Here is a 15,565-nt window from a genome sequence, read left to right as displayed (position 1 = left end):
ATAACATGTCGGTCACACGTTACTCATAGTAAACTCGTATCCCGTGTTATTCCTAACTCATATCCTTCTTTTTTTCCTTTCTAACTCATATTTTTTGTCCTCTAATCGTTTCTTTTTTAAGTAAAAGGAACTAACAAAATAGAGAATGGTGTTTTAGCCATTGAAAGGTTGGATGTTTTAAGACAGAAGGGAAACAGAAGTGCGTACATGCCGGTGGCGTGTTTCTATATGGTTTGCCAATCTTAAAATGGACTATACATAGATGTTGTACTAAAGAAAATGATTATATATAGATTAAATACATTAATTACATTGTACAGATTGGATAAAATTTATATGTTTGGATTGTTTTACCGCAATAATTTGATTTTTTTTTTTTTTATTGATATAGTTTTCGATTTGTTGGATTTGTATAGTAACCATATTTAATATATTTATTCAATCATATATTGATTAACACAAAAAGACTTAAGATTAAAGTATGTTAGATGAGTTTTTGTTGGTGTTGAATATCCTAAACAAGACCTCATCTCATACCATGAAATCCCGAGGAAAGTAGAAGAAGGCCCATATTTGGCGTCGTCTACAAAAAAAGATACATATATGTGTAACTTTCTAACTCCAAAGTGCAAAGTCAGACATGGCAAGTGATGAACAGTCCAAATTCTACTGAGTAAACAAAGGGTTACTAGGATTACAACCGTTTGTTTTCTCCTCCACTCGGGTTTAAAATTGATTATATATATATATATATATATACATATGTTATAAAAAAGAATGAAAAAAATATTTAGTTTTACAATATATGTGTTATAAATCTATTTCTGAGTTTCTCGAAGGATCCTTAACCAGGCAAACCAACCGGTAATGCCGAGGGAAAGACTAAGGATGATATTAAGAACGTTAGCTGAGACGGAAAAAGAAGTATTATGTAAATCTGCAAGAATTCCAGCTTTACACGAATTGCAATCGAAGCATAATGTATCTGCAGAATTGTTCCATTTCTTGCAATCATCTTCAAAATTGTTATAATATCTTGAAACTGTCCACGTATTTGGTTTTTCGTATTTAAATCCACATGAAAGTGGGGGTTTGCAGCAACCCGACTGTTAAAAAAAAAAAAAAAAAAAAAATTAGAATGATACAAACCGGAATCAAAATTAAACCACTTCATACTAGATTCGGTTAATGTGATTTAGGTATAATTATTCTTTCTAAACCAAAATTGTATTTATCATATATATAGCGTACTTTCTATTTATAGCTTACGTTCTTACGTACCTGTATAGGAGTTAGATTCATCTGATAAAACTCAGAAGCTGATATGTTTTGGTTTAACTTGTTACAAACATGGTCCTTAACAAGACATCTCCTAGTACGATACCAGTCATCGTCTTTGATGACCAACCTACGAACCCATCCTGAGTAATCCTCGAACCTATACTCACCGATCGCGGTCCCAGGAAACAACCTAGAATCGGTCTCCTTATTTAGAAAACTGAAGAAGGCGGCTTTCGCCACGATCACAAACATCCACAAGAAGAAGATAAAGAAGTGGATTCGGAAGAGACAATCGGATTTTAAGTAAGCTGCGTAGAATCCAGCGAGGGACATGACGAGCAATGAGAAGCTTATGAAGATTCCGGGAGTTGTGACGGACCGGTTACACTCATCGGTCCTGTAATGCAATATTATGACGGTAACAAACCAGAACACCGATGTGACGAGGAAGATTGCGTTTGAGATCAAGAAAATGGTATTGCATGGAAATGAGATCTTCTTGAAACACGATGATGAAGAAGGTTTCTCATTGTTTAATTGTTCTTCACTATCTTTAGCCATTATTGTGTTATAATGCCGAAAACTTTGTCAAAGAGAAAAAGTGGTCAAATCTATTAAGAAGGTTAATGAAGAAGGAACAAAGAGTTCGATGCTGACCTGTTGCAAAAGATAAGTTTAGGGTTTGTAGCTTGTAATTTAAGGAAACACACATGAAACCAGAAGACATAAAAACTAACAATAAAAAGCTTGCCGGTGTTTATTTTATTTGTTGTTAGTTTGTTGTTGACCAGGTTCGGTAAATATTCCAACAACAAATGATTAACTATAAATACATTTTTTTGACCTAAATATTAGTCGTTGACATATGAAAAAAAAAAACGGATGAAATAGAACTAATTCTGTAAAATTGTAAACTACAGCTTGATTAGTTTTGTTGATTATAAAAATCAAAACCAATATAACCACCATGTTACAGTGCGTGAAACGAAGAGCAATAAGCTCAAACCCCAAACCAGAGTTTTAGTGTTTTGCTCCATCATTGTCGGCCATTAAGATTAATTAAAACTATATAATAAAAAATAACAACACGAACATGTTCCGTTAATTACAATAATATCGCCAAAACTTGTTTCCTCAGTGCTCCCAAAGAAACTAAACTACGTTACTACTATAACCAATTAACCAATAACCATCCAAACAAAATATTAATTAATCTAGCTAAAACCTTTTTATTAGTTATTTTGAAACAATATAATGTTTTCATGGACTTAGAGGTAAAGACTTGTTGTGAACTGGCCGTCTTCTTCTAAACGTACGATAATCCATCGATAGATATTTCGATAGAGCCTTCTTCTCTTCTTCTTCTTCACTTAATACTTTCTTCTCTTCATCCTTAGATTTTCCTGTGAAATAATAAGAAGATAGACTATATTTAATACAAATCATCTCATCATAGAATCCTAGAGAGGTTTCGAATCTTTTCGTTTACTTTTACTTGCAACTAAAAACAAAATTCTAAGATAGAAATAGACATTGATAAACTTTTTCTTCTGACATAGTCAAATATTCACATGGTTGACTATAGAAGTGTGCTTAAGATATGTGAGTTTGCTAATTAATTACCTATTCCTAATTAAATGTCTAAATAATTTATATACTATTAAAAAAAAAAACTATCATTTCCAAATGATTGATTTACCTGAAGAAGTGACTCGAAGTTGTTCGCTTGAACCTTCATGAACTGTTGATGTCATCACCTATTCATTTTCAAAGGACAAGATTTGATTAGAAACTTGGACTCTTGAGGAGATAAAATACATATACACGTGCATGTACACTAATCTCTTACATTGACATGTTCACTAGAGATGATCATGAGCTTCCGCGACACCGTTTTGATAACGGTCTCTTCCCTTAGACCTGTAAAGTTGTAACTAAAGTCAGTTAATTCAATCGGTTAGAAAAAAACGTAGTTTTACTCTCCAGAAGCAAGACTACGTCTAAAGAAAAACTCATTCTAAATTTCTATAGATCACTTGATATTCAAAACTTTGTGGTTTTAAGAAATAGAAAGAAAGAACTTAATCACCTTTGCTAGGAGATGAGTAGCGAGGGTTGAGTTGTAGAGATGAAGTTGGAGTTAGAAGCAATAAAATGGCTAGTGCACAAAGCAAGAAGGTGACTCTAATTAGCTTCATATTCTTCAAAGTGAGTTTAGCTGTGATAAGCTTTTTTGTGCTATCTTTCTTCTTTCTTCTTCTCTTCTTTTATATCAACCAAAAGGAACTAACACACATATATGTATCTATCTGTCTATATATAATATATTAATGTGTCTTGTGAGATAGAGAGTGCACGAAACACAAAAGTGAGAGTTTCAAAAAAAGGTTGAAAGATACTGTTTATTAAAATATATATAGAAAAGATTTGATCATGTCAAGGATTAAAAAGGGGTTCACGCCATTGAGGCTCGTTCTCGGGGTTGTTTACTTGTTTGTATTGGGACAAACACAAGTTTGGCATCACACTTCATCAAACCCAATTTGTCGAGTCTTCGCCTTTCTGTCTTTTTTTGTCCCTATCTATTATATCCCACGTTCTTTGTATACTATTTTCCATCACCTTTTCGTGAAAAATATTCGTTTATCTTATCATCTTATACAAGATATATGTATAAAGAGAAAGATATAGACCCAACACTGAATCATCTTTTAGAAGTTGGAAACCCTTCACCATTCATTTAAATTAACTTGATGTATAGTTTTAGATTATTGGTTCTACAGAATCTCATGATGATCACAATCAATTGAGAATGCTAGATATATGCATGTCGTAATGATATCAAATAATACTTGTGTAAGTTGATTATGTTAAGTGCATGCACAATTATGATCCTAGATATTAGTACGTTTATATTTGTATCTTCGATAACGTACGTGTTTATTTCTTGAAATAGTTGATGTCTTTTTTTTTATATAGATTTCTTTTTCAAAGATTTAAGTTCAAGTTATATTGACATATGGTTTATGCGTGCTTCTCTTTGCGAGTAGGTAAGAATAAACAAAGTTGTTGAGATTATCACATCATATTTGCCTAAACCTTTTGCTCGTTTCTCTTATCTTTTCTCTCACTTTTTGGACATTCACACGCCTAAGTTACTTGCTTAAAACTGCTACGTACCCAAATAGGTGAAGATGAGAACATCACTTTAGTATAGTTTGTTACAAAACACATTTGGTAATGGCATCATTGAACATTGATCTTATCACGTCCAAAACTTTCCAACTCCAATATAGTCAACTAACTAAAAAACGTGTGTGGCCCAATGGTTTGTGCAAGTGAATTATATGGTTATGACTATTTCGTGACATAGTAGATATATTAAATCTAAATATAAAAGAAAAACTTAATTAATTTATCATAGTATATAAGTAAAATAGTAACAGCAGCGAGACAACGGTCTTGAAATCGCTGAGAGTCAAGACACATGTCTTGGAACATGGAAAAGAGGTTGACCCCAAGTCGCTGAAATGTTTGACCAGATGACATTGAATTGTGGAAATTACTTGAAACTAGAAATGATAGTACAAGTTTATTAACAAAGTGTACTATAGTTAATTGTAATATTTTTCTAGAAAGGATCATGTAGCTATTTGCCTATCTAGGTATAAGGAAAATATAAAACATGAATTTACAGTTGTTGATTTGAATAAAACAATGTTGCTCTTGAGTAAATTATTGAGTTCTTCTTTTTTAGGAAAATAGATGACTAGCTATCTAAACAATGGAAAAATGCATGGTTACACATGCTAAAAATATAATATTGTATACTCAATTATATAAATTACATATATTCAGGGCCGGTCCTATGTTAAAAGTGGCCTAAAGCATTTTCAAAACGTAAAGGGGAAAAAAAACTCATGAAAACGTAAAGGGGAAAAAAAACTCATGAAGTACCAAAATCAGACTCGAACCTGAGATACTCTCTCTGTTTCAAAATATAAGATGTTTTAGAGAAATTTTTTATTTCATAATATAGGATGTTTTCAAGTTTCTATTCAACTTTTAGATTAATTTACTATTTTATATTATTCAGTATTGTTTCTGATTGGTTGAACTTGTTAAAAGTAAAAATTCTTTAATCTGTGTGCTTTTATTTTGAAACGGATGGAGTATTAGACATAACAAAAGATTACTGAATCATCAGACCAAACAGATTATTATGTAGTTTTGGACTTTCAGTTATCTATATCTTTTGTGGCCTAAAGCAAGTGCTTTGTTTGTCTTATGGACAGGCCGGGCCTGCATATATTACATGGTCACATCCATGAATTATAGGACATCATATGTTCAATACCATATATATATAATTTTTATACACTGGTTTACTAAATATGGCAAAGACTAGCGTTACTCCGGTGTTGACAAAAAAATTATTTTAAATTTTTTTTATATAGATTTATATTTTTATTTATACTATTAAAAACAAAAATGTATAATTAAAAATATATCATATATTCAATATCTTGACAATTTGTATATATCTTTAATGTATTCTTTCTTATCATAAATTGTTTTTTCTCAATTTAAAGCAAAACTAATAGTAAAATAAAAATCAATAATTATTATTTTCAAGATATTAAAATTGAAATTAAAACTGGAAATTATAATTAGTTAGGGAATTGCTTTTTTTACATTGTCAATTAAAAACATCAACTTATTATTTGATTTGTTTAAATACAACGTTTTCTTATTTAATAAAAGCAATATATTTGATTGTAAACAACAAAAACACACAATATTTATTTTTAATATATAGAAGATAGAAGATCCAAAATATTGATTTTGCAAAACAATATACTTGACTGTAGCAAAACTAGTAATATATATATGTATTCAAAATAATTATTAATAATTTTTATTTAACTATTAGTTTAGCTTCAATATTAAAAATACTAATTATAAGAATACATTAAAGATGTATATAAAATATTTAGTTATATAGTATAGAATATGTCTTAATTTTAAAAAACTATAAACTAATTAATATACCAATTTATTATTTTGGTTTTAAATAGTATACATAAAAAAAAATTAGAATATTTTTTGGTCAATATTAGTTAACGCTGAAGTCAGTCGAGCAGTATACTAGAATTCTATGTTTATGGTGCTGACCACATGACATTATATAGTTTATGCATGTGACCATGTAATGCATGTAATCTGTGTAGTAGAGGATGACATGTGTAACCATGCATTTTAGCATACTTAATGTAACTAACATTTCTTTTTTCTTTTTTATTAAGTTAAGGTCACAAATTCTTAAATTATTATATGTTTATGATGTGAGTGTGAATTTTTTCTTAAAAGAGTTTTGTGATCTCATTCTTGATTTGCTATGGTATATCATACACATTGTTGTGAGCTTATGATACATTGTTTTTAGCATCTTTGAGAGTTGAGAACTGTGCTATATATCCTTGTGATTGATTAAAAATTACCAGTTGGATTGGATCAATGTTTAAATAGGATTTTCAATGCAAGATTTGTTTTGTTTTCTTAGCTGGACATATTAGAAATCTGGAGATTTATCCTTAGAAAAGAGATGTATTCTATTTACAATGTAAAAAAAAACAGCTGACAGTAAATTTACAAGAGTTGATTGGTATTCTATTTTACTATTGGGATAACAAATTTACCATTGCTTTATCATAAGTTTGTAACCAAGCATCATAACAGTAAATTTAAAACGGAAACTAAACAAAACAATGGGTCTGATTGGTAACGTATAGAAAGCTGTACAAAAAAGCTGTAAGCTGGAACTGTAAGCTTTTAGGGAATAGTGCAAAGCTGTAAACTTTTAGGGAATAGTGAAAGCTGTACAAAAACACTGAGAGTAAAGTTTTTGGTAAAAATTTTGTGATTGGTAAATATTAAAACTGTATATTTGTAAAGCTTTCAAAAACTGTCACCAATCAAACCCAATATTAAAAAAGTCCCATCAAAATGATTCTAATTTTTGAAACGGTATAATTTTATTTTTTGGTCTCATTTTGTTTTATTCGTCATATTCTATCTTTTTGTGTCGACTCTGCTTAATATCTCCTGTATTTTTGCATTATTTCATAATTTTTAATCGTTTTCTTATTTTTAAAAAATTATCATTTCAAATAACCAGTCTAATTTATAACAGAAAATGTCCTCATTTTTAACAAATTTTCAATGAATCATAGTAAAAAATTAAATTATGTATTATTATTGTATAATGTTTTTATTTCTTATCTAACTCTCAAAGTGTATTAACGATTTAATCTACAAGGGTACTATTACAGTAATCACCGGCGGATTTTAAATTAACTACAGTCACTCAGTTGAATCATATATATACACATTATTTAGTCAGCATTTTATTTTTCTAACAATTTAGGGTTTTGTGAAAAAAACCTTAACCGCCTCTTCACCAGCGCCGCCTTGGATCTCTTCAAAACTCCGATTTGTTCTTCTCAGGTAAGCAAGCTTCTTCGATCATCATCCTTTCTTTTTCCATTTCTTCGTTCTCTAAGGTTCGTATCAATCTTCGTAGAAACTTTTAATCGGAATCAATTTGTTTCATCGTGTTCGCTGTTGTGTAGAAATCTCTAAATCCGATTTCAGATCTCTAGATATTGATGTTTCCGTTATCGAATTTGTTGCTCATCGTGTATTTGATTTTGATGTTTTACAGAGGAAGAGATGTCAGTAATGGATGAATCAGGCATGTTCAAGGTTCAACAAACCATCGGAAGTGTTTTGTGTTGCAAGTGTGGTGTTCCCATGCCACCAAACGCAGCCAACATGTGTGTGAATTGTCTTCGTTCTGAAGTCGATATCACCGAAGGTTTGCAGAAGAGTATTCAGATCTTCTATTGCCCTGAGTGCACTTGTTACTTGCAGCCACCAAAGACTTGGATCAAAGCTCAGTGGGAATCTAAAGAGCTTTTGACCTTTTGTATCAAGAGGTTGAAGAATCTCAATAAAGTTAAGCTTAAGAATGCTGAATTCGTTTGGACTGAGCCTCATTCCAAGAGGATTAAGGTTAAGTTGACTGTTCAAGCTGAGGTTCTTAACGGTGCTGTTCTTGAACTGTCTTATCCTGTTGAGTATACGGTTAGAGATAATCTGTGTGAGTCTTGCTCTAGGTTTCAGGCTAATCCTGATCAGTGGGTTGCTTCGGTTCAGCTTAGGCAGCATGTTTCTCATAGGAGGACGTTCTTTTATCTGGAACAGTTGATTCTTAGGCATGATGCTGCTTCACGAGCTATTAGGATCCAGCAGGTTGATCAGGGGATTGATTTCTTCTTTGGGAATAAAAGTCATGCTAATAGCTTTGTGGAGTTTCTGCGGAAGGTTGTCCCTATTGAGTATCGCCAGGACCAACAGCTGGTGTCTCATGATGTTAAGAGCAGTTTGTACAACTATAAGTACACTTACTCTGTTAAGATCTGTCCTGTTTGCCGTGAGGATCTTGTGTGCTTGCCTTCGAAAGTTGCTAGCGGCTTGGGAAACCTTGGTCCACTTGTGGTGTGCACTAAAGTATCTGATAACATCACTCTACTTGATCCGAGAACTCTAAGGTGTGCCTTCTTGGACGCGAGGCAGTACTGGAGATCTGGTTTTCGATCTGCGCTCACCAGCAGACAGCTTGTGAAGTACTTTGTGTTTGATGTTGAATCGCCTGTTGGTGAGGCGACTGTTGGCGGGCAAAAGTACGCTCTATCCTATGTCCAAATAGCCCGTGAATCAGACATTGGTAAGATGTTTTACGTCCAAACTCATCTAGGACACATTCTGAAACCGGGGGATCAAGCTCTGGGCTATGACATCTATGGAGCCAATGTGAACGACAATGAAATGGAGAAATACCGTCTGAGTGTGAAGAATGGGCTTCCTGAAGCAATTCTGATCAAGAAATGTTATGAAGAGCAGAGAGAGAGGAAGCAGAAGAAACCCCGTAACTGGAAGCTCAAGTCGCTTCCAATGGAAATGGATGATTCAAGAGGCAGGGTTGATCCAGAGAAGACCAACAAGGAATACGAAGAGTTTTTGAGGGATCTTGAAGAAAACCCTGAGCTAAGATTCAACATATCATTGTACAAGGACAAGGATTACCAAGCTTCTGAGACTGCTTCGATGACAGATGGAGAAGGTGCACCAACTGTGCCTATTGAAGAATTGCTTGCTGATCTTGACCTCAGTGAGCAGGAAGAAGACGATGATGACGAGGAGGACATGGACGAGTAACAACTTCCTTTCTCCGATGCTCAAAAAGGTTTTAAGTTTGATCCCAAAACTTTTCTATGGTACTCTTCTTGTGTTTCAAGTTTTGCCCTTTAGCTATTACTTGTCCAAGTTTTGTTTTGAATGTAAGCTCAACAGTTTCTTGTTCTGGCTACTCCATGTGTTGAATATTTCTGGCTATTGTACTTGGTTTGAAATTTTGATTTTGGATATTCGTAATTTTTACATAACAGAAGTTAATCTAAAAGACTCTTCATTGTAAAAATTATAATAAACGCATCGGCTACACATAAACCAACCATTCTGAAACCAAAACTTATATCCCCCCTAAAACTGTTAACCCAAAATAGTAAACTACCAAAATGCCAATTACACACACCAAGGCATGACTATAAATCACTCACCCAAAAGAAAAATAAAAGAGAAGAAAATTATTTACTTTCAGTACTGAAAAAAAGCACTCCAAATTTAAGAAAATATTGTAAATTTAGTAGATCTTTCTTCTTCTTCTGTGCTTCAAAGTAGAAAAGCTTTAGGACTAAATTTATGGAGGAGAGGCATCAAGAGAATCTACAGCAGAGAAGAGTGTGTCTCCATCCTCCTTTTTGTCTTCTCTTGTCAGCTTTTGCCATTCTTACAGGACTACTGTTCCATTCTGATTGCAATCTGCAACATACAATCACCAAAATTCAGCAAATAGGTTGATGTTTTGTATAAGTCTCACAAAGTGATGAGATGAAGACCCAAGGCAATACATAGGGAAAGCGAAGGATCTTCCACTCGTTGTGCTTGCATCAGATCGAACAGAGAGGCTTCCAGAATATGCAATTGGTCCTGAGTATGTTATGTGACCTGAAATTGAAACTGATTCTGCTGCAGAGAAACTTGTCTCTCCAAATCTGCTCGAGGAAAGGTTATCATCTTCGTGAGAGTTTTCCACTAAGCGGTTTTGCTGATGATTCTCAGTTTCAGGCTTCTCAGGGTCGTTGCAAGCTTTGTTTGGTTCTTGAGAGGTTGTTGTAGAAGCAGAGGAAAGCTTCTCTTCTGCTGTTTTTGGCTCCTCTGATTCGAGACCAGTGGTTTCTAAGCTTCTTTGTTCCTTGTCCTGCAGTCACACATGAGCAAGTTAGAAACTTTTGAATTAGATTAACTGAAACGTCATATGATGGTGTAGATTGATGAAATGTATTGCCTGAAGCTGAGGAGGAGAATGTTCTTCATGGCTGTTACCATTGTCGTTTTTGAGAGATTTTTGCTCATCTTCCCTTGAAAGAATATCTCCCAAGGTCACAGTTTCCCCTAAGACATTGTCCGATGAAATAGTCACTCCCTCCTTCAAATTCTCTTCAGATTCAACTTCAGGAGAAATTTCAGATGGATTTAAAGCAAGCGTGGGCGAGTCCTTGATTTCCTCTGTCACAATCAAATGATCTTGATCGTAATTGCTAGAACCTTCAGCATCAGCAAAATCTTCTCTTGAAGATTCTTCAACATCTTGGACTGTCTTATTACCATTACAAACCTCAGAAACATCAACCTTACTGTTGCTGTCTTCCAAGGACTTCGTTTCTGAAGGATTCACATCTGTTTTGTCTGATTTCTTCAATTCCTCTGAGGCACACTGGTTTGAGTTTGAGCTGGATTTTACAGAATCCTTCTCGCCAAATAAGAACTTCTCTTGAACAGGCACACCTTCATCCACACATATATCTTTGACGACATGGTAACCATTCTCCTTGTAACAAACAACAATCTCAGGTAAATCACAGGCGGTAAGATTCTTGTCCATATAGAAAACCGGATCAAGTTTCTCAGGAGAATCCCCTCTAGCAGCAACACAATCATGACTAGTATCTCGGATTTGCTTCCTGGCCTCATCGGAGTCTCCACAAGAATGAGGTTCCAATATGTTTCCATCGTTCTCTTTATCCCATTCGTCGCCGCTTCTTGTATCATAGAACAACTCACAAACATTGCTGTTGGTCTTCCCGTTATCCGAAATCTTTACCTCTGCATCTTTCCAGTTCTCTTTAGGGAGTTGATGAGGCTTAGTAGTATCATCTTTGCAACTCTCTACCGAGTTACCAAGCGCGTGATCATTATCTGAAAACAGAAAGAACAAAATTTAATTCCATAGCATTTCACACACCATAGAAGCATCGTAAAGCTACAAAGCACTTAAAGATCAGAAACTAAAAGACTCTATACCTGCTCTCATCGTTCAAGAGAGTAGATCTTGCATAAAGAGAAGAACCCTTCAACAAAGCAGAGCTATATCTTCAAACACCAGTCGCGATCTACACGTCCAAGAGAATAAACTCTATCAAGCAGGATCCATAGAATGTAAGTTGACAAGAGAGGACAAGTATAAGATTACTTCATTCTAGAGGATAGAATCTATCTATCTATCTAGCTAGATAATCTCAAGGTTAGATACAGAAGCAACCTACATATGAGAGTTGTTCAACGAAGCAATGGGCCACGAAGATTGTGACAGAAACAAATCATAAGGCAAAATACATAACTGATAACTTAAACATAATGGTCAGTCACACACACATGTGAAAGATTCGTTTCTTAATTTCTTCAAGTCCAAAAACGAAACCATCATGAGGTTCAAACAGATAATAAAAACAGCAAAAAGATGCAATCAACCACTACAATGACCACTTCTCCAACTTTTTGCTAATTTAAAGAAAAAAATGTTTATTTTTTAAAAAGCTGAAACACACCATAATAATAACACGCAAGAAAAAAAAAATTCAAAACTAGCTTAATCTAGATTACTTGTAACAACTATAAGAATGATGATTTGTAGCAAAAATTTACAATCAATGATAGAGGATAAAAATCATGGTTACACAAATGTGGCAAAGTTTTAATCTAATAAGCAAGGAATGAAGAATCTTTTCACACTGTCATAAGAAAGAGAGAAATCAAAAAAGGGACAAAAAGAAGAAAGCTTTAATTTTTATTTTCTTCACAAAGCTTACACAAGCTTTTGTTTTCAAACAGCTGCAATGCAATCAAATCAATCAAAATTTATAATTCTTTTATTAACATTATAATTTTCTCTTTCACAGGAATATCAAATAAACAATTGGAATTTGCAGAGAAAGAAGAATCTAGAACTGAAAAAAAAAATCCAAGTTGGATCTAACACAAAACAAAACTAATTAAAAAACAAAAAAAATATATATAAACTAGAGGAATATAAACAGATCTAACAACAAGAATCCAAATGATAAAAAGGTCTAAACATGAATCAAAAGATTAAAACTTTAAGAAGAATCTTATCATAGAACAGTGAAAGAACAAAACACAAACTACAAAAAAAAAAACCTTACTTGATCAGAGTTGATACAGAAGAGACTCAAACTCAACCCTCTTCCACCATTTACAAGGAAACAAAAACCCTAAGAAGAGAAGATTCCGAATCACTTGTAAGAAAAAAATCAAACCCTTTTGAATAGAGAAAAAAAAAAGCCAGATACTTTTTGGCTGTTAATACAAATGTAAAAAGGGATGTTCAAAGGTCAATTAAAAAATCACTATCTCTGCAAGAAATAAGAACACAGAGAGAAGAGAGAAAGAGATAACAAAAAAAACTTTTAAGTCTAGTAAAAAGGGAGAGAGGGTACACAATCTCTTTCTTCTTTTAATGCCTCCCCTCCCCTCCTTTGGTTTTCAAACATTAAATTACAAAACCAAACCAAACCCAACCCTTTCATCATCATACTAATAATAAAAATTCCTCAGCCATGGAAAAACAACATTTAATGCCCACCCTTTTAATTCGAAACCAAAAACAAAAACAAAAACAGAAACTTTTTTTATTTCCCCGGAAAAAAGTTGAAAACTTTCTTGAATCATTCACTTACCAATACACTAGAATCTCTTCATTTTTACTGAGGGGAAAAGGAAAAAAAAATGAAACTTTTATCGGAAAAATATTGAAAGGTCTCTTCATAATCATGAGATCATCAGCAATAATAAAAAAATAAAAATCGTACCTTTTCTCTGCCTCTGTCTCTCTATCGAGTGTATGAACTATTAGTGGAAAAGATTGAAACTTTTTTTTATTTTTTCTTGGAGAAAAGGGAAAAAAAGATTGAATATTTTTTTTGGTTTTGGTTTGTTTTGATTTTCCCGGAAAATAAAGAGGCGGTTCAATAGGGGGGGAGACGAAGAAGAAGAGAAAAGCTTAAGGGAGCTTTGGAGAAATCGGATCTGTGAAACGGCACTGCTTCTCCAAAGAGAGTATTTTTCTCTTATGGATTTGACTTTTTATTTTGTTTGTTTGGAGGATTCAGATTTATATATAAACAAATGAAAATATAAAGTTTTTGGGATTTATAGAGAAAACAAATGAAAAGTCAACTATCTGCCAAAAGAATTTGGTTTAAGCGGTTCATATTTTTTTTGTCTCTTCTTCTCTTCTCTCCATTTTATTTCATTATCTGTTTTTAAAAATAATTCTTCACATAGTGTTTCTTTTTTTATTCTTTGATAATTTCGAAATTTGTGTATTATTATGAGTTTTTTTAGTCCTGATGAAAAGCGTTGTACAATTTGCTGTTTTTATTTTTTCAAAAAAAAAAAAATCTTTACTTTATTATAATTAATGGTAGTTAGTTAGTGGTTCATATAAAATCCATGAAAATGATATAGACGTGAGTTCTAAGTCACACCAATCTTTTAGTTTCATAAATTTCTTATTGCCACATATTTATTATGGTTCCTATAGATAGATATATGTGTAAATGAAAGCATTTTAAAAAAAAAAAAAACTGTAGTATCCAAAATCTCTGTTCTAGTCAAATATTTATTTTAAATGGTTTTTTAAAAAATTATGATAAAGGCTATTAAATCTAAGCTTTGTAGCTAAACCATAGTTTAAGCTACATATACAAGAACAGCTAGTTTTAGTTTATTTATGCATTAAACCGAGGATGTAGATTATCTTTGTTACGGTACGTCGTGTTACAAATTACAACACTCGATAGACGTAATATTTTTTAATACTATATTGTTAACCAAATTGCGTTTTAGGGATTGGGGAAAGAGGATGATTCTCGAAGGTGAAAACAACCACAGCTGAAGTGACGCGTGTGCACCAGATATTACCTGTGCAGGCAGCTAAACTAATGTAATAGTATTAGTAGTACTACTAGTAGATAAAGCTTACTTCGTCGTGTTATGTTGCGTACGTGGAAGAGTCGTTTAAAATAGTCCCACAGCTAATGAGTACCGTACGATCTCTGCGTGTGCCAGCGAGTTTATTAACTGTTCTTTTGCTTATCGACGGCTATGTTTCGTTGGCTTACGTTAAAATGGCCCTACGTTTCATCCTTCGTTTTAGCTAACCTATGTATAATTACTATAATTTCAAAAATTATTGTTATGCGGTTCCAAGGCTTGCTTAGTTTTAAATAGTAGTTGTAGTTGATTTCTTCTTGTGTGTGATAGACTGATAGCTATGTAGCAATGTAATGTTTTTAATAAACCATCTTTTTTGTTTGTTTTGATATATGAATATTACGGATCGAAAATTTATATAATCCACTTCCTTTTCATAGATTTAATATTTTAGAGTTTTTATTGGATCATCGACTAGATTATAATAAATATGTAGCGGAAGCTCGAATTCATTATCTAATTTTATTCTTTCAAAATATGGCTTTGGATTCTACCTGTTTAAACTATCTCATTTGCCGATTTGCGGATGAAGAGTCGATATCATAGATGACAGTTTGAGTAATATGCTATTTTATGAAAAGAAAATGAAAGGTTTTTAAAAAGTTTTTACAATATGTTGGATGAAGAAGAAAACAAATTTTTTTGTCAGGGCTAAATATAGACTATAATATGAATGCTTGTTCATATTTCAAAACTATATTATCTCCTTAAACTTTAGGTTGGGGGAGGGTTTTGGATTCAAATAAAATAAACATGACAATGTTAATTAATAGGTGCATGCACTAGATCATGTCATGTATTATTATAT

General features: G+C 32.8%; 3 protein-coding genes and 1 pseudogene across 5 annotated transcripts; 1 reads left to right on the top strand and 3 right to left on the bottom strand.

Moving 5' to 3' along the window:
* Window positions 1–790: 790 nt before the first annotated feature.
* Window positions 791–1,842, bottom strand: LOC104779704 (tetraspanin-13-like). The gene is made up of 2 exons (XM_010504103.2): window positions 1,282–1,842; window positions 791–1,106 (listed from the first exon to the last, which is right to left on the bottom strand). The coding sequence occupies exons 1-2, from the start codon at window positions 1,840–1,842 to the stop codon at window positions 819–821; spliced, it is 849 nt and encodes a 282-aa protein (XP_010502405.2). The 3' UTR covers window positions 791–818.
* Window positions 1,843–2,320: 478 nt separating this feature from the next.
* Window positions 2,321–3,586, bottom strand: LOC104710297 (protein GOLVEN 6-like). Its single transcript, XM_087467526.1, has 4 exons — window positions 3,371–3,586; window positions 3,131–3,201; window positions 2,981–3,038; window positions 2,321–2,684 (listed from the first exon to the last, which is right to left on the bottom strand). The coding sequence occupies exons 1-4, from the start codon at window positions 3,477–3,479 to the stop codon at window positions 2,542–2,544; spliced, it is 381 nt and encodes a 126-aa protein (XP_087323652.1). The 5' UTR covers window positions 3,480–3,586; the 3' UTR covers window positions 2,321–2,541.
* Window positions 3,587–7,651: 4,065 nt separating this feature from the next.
* Window positions 7,652–9,805, top strand: LOC104710295 (uncharacterized; annotated as a pseudogene). The gene is made up of 2 exons (XR_015566483.1): window positions 7,652–7,788; window positions 8,006–9,805. The product of XR_015566483.1 is annotated as an uncharacterized LOC104710295 (transcript).
* On the bottom strand, window positions 9,795–14,110 carry LOC104710296 (uncharacterized). Of its 2 annotated transcripts, XM_010426876.3 has the most exons (6): window positions 13,572–14,110; window positions 12,906–12,974; window positions 11,767–11,855; window positions 10,751–11,661; window positions 10,314–10,663; window positions 9,795–10,224 (listed from the first exon to the last, which is right to left on the bottom strand). In XM_010426876.3, exons 3-6 carry the CDS (start codon window positions 11,774–11,776, stop codon window positions 10,119–10,121), a joined length of 1,377 nt encoding a protein of 458 aa, XP_010425178.2. In that variant the 5' UTR covers window positions 11,777–11,855; window positions 12,906–12,974; window positions 13,572–14,110; the 3' UTR covers window positions 9,795–10,118. The 2 variants fall into 2 exon arrangements, with proteins under 2 accessions (XP_010425178.2, XP_010425180.2); XM_010426878.3 differs by lacking the exon at window positions 12,906–12,974 and having other exon boundaries at window positions 13,572–14,086.
* Between the last annotated feature and the right edge of the window lie 1,455 nt (window positions 14,111–15,565).

Source organism: Camelina sativa, chromosome 9 (assembly GCF_030686135.1).
Source record: "Camelina sativa cultivar CO46 ecotype springtype chromosome 9, ASM3068613v1".
Lineage (NCBI taxonomy): Eukaryota > Viridiplantae > Streptophyta > Magnoliopsida > Brassicales > Brassicaceae > Camelina > Camelina sativa.
The sequence above is the reverse complement of the archived record's forward strand: the minus strand, read 5'-3'. Positions and strand labels throughout refer to the sequence as shown.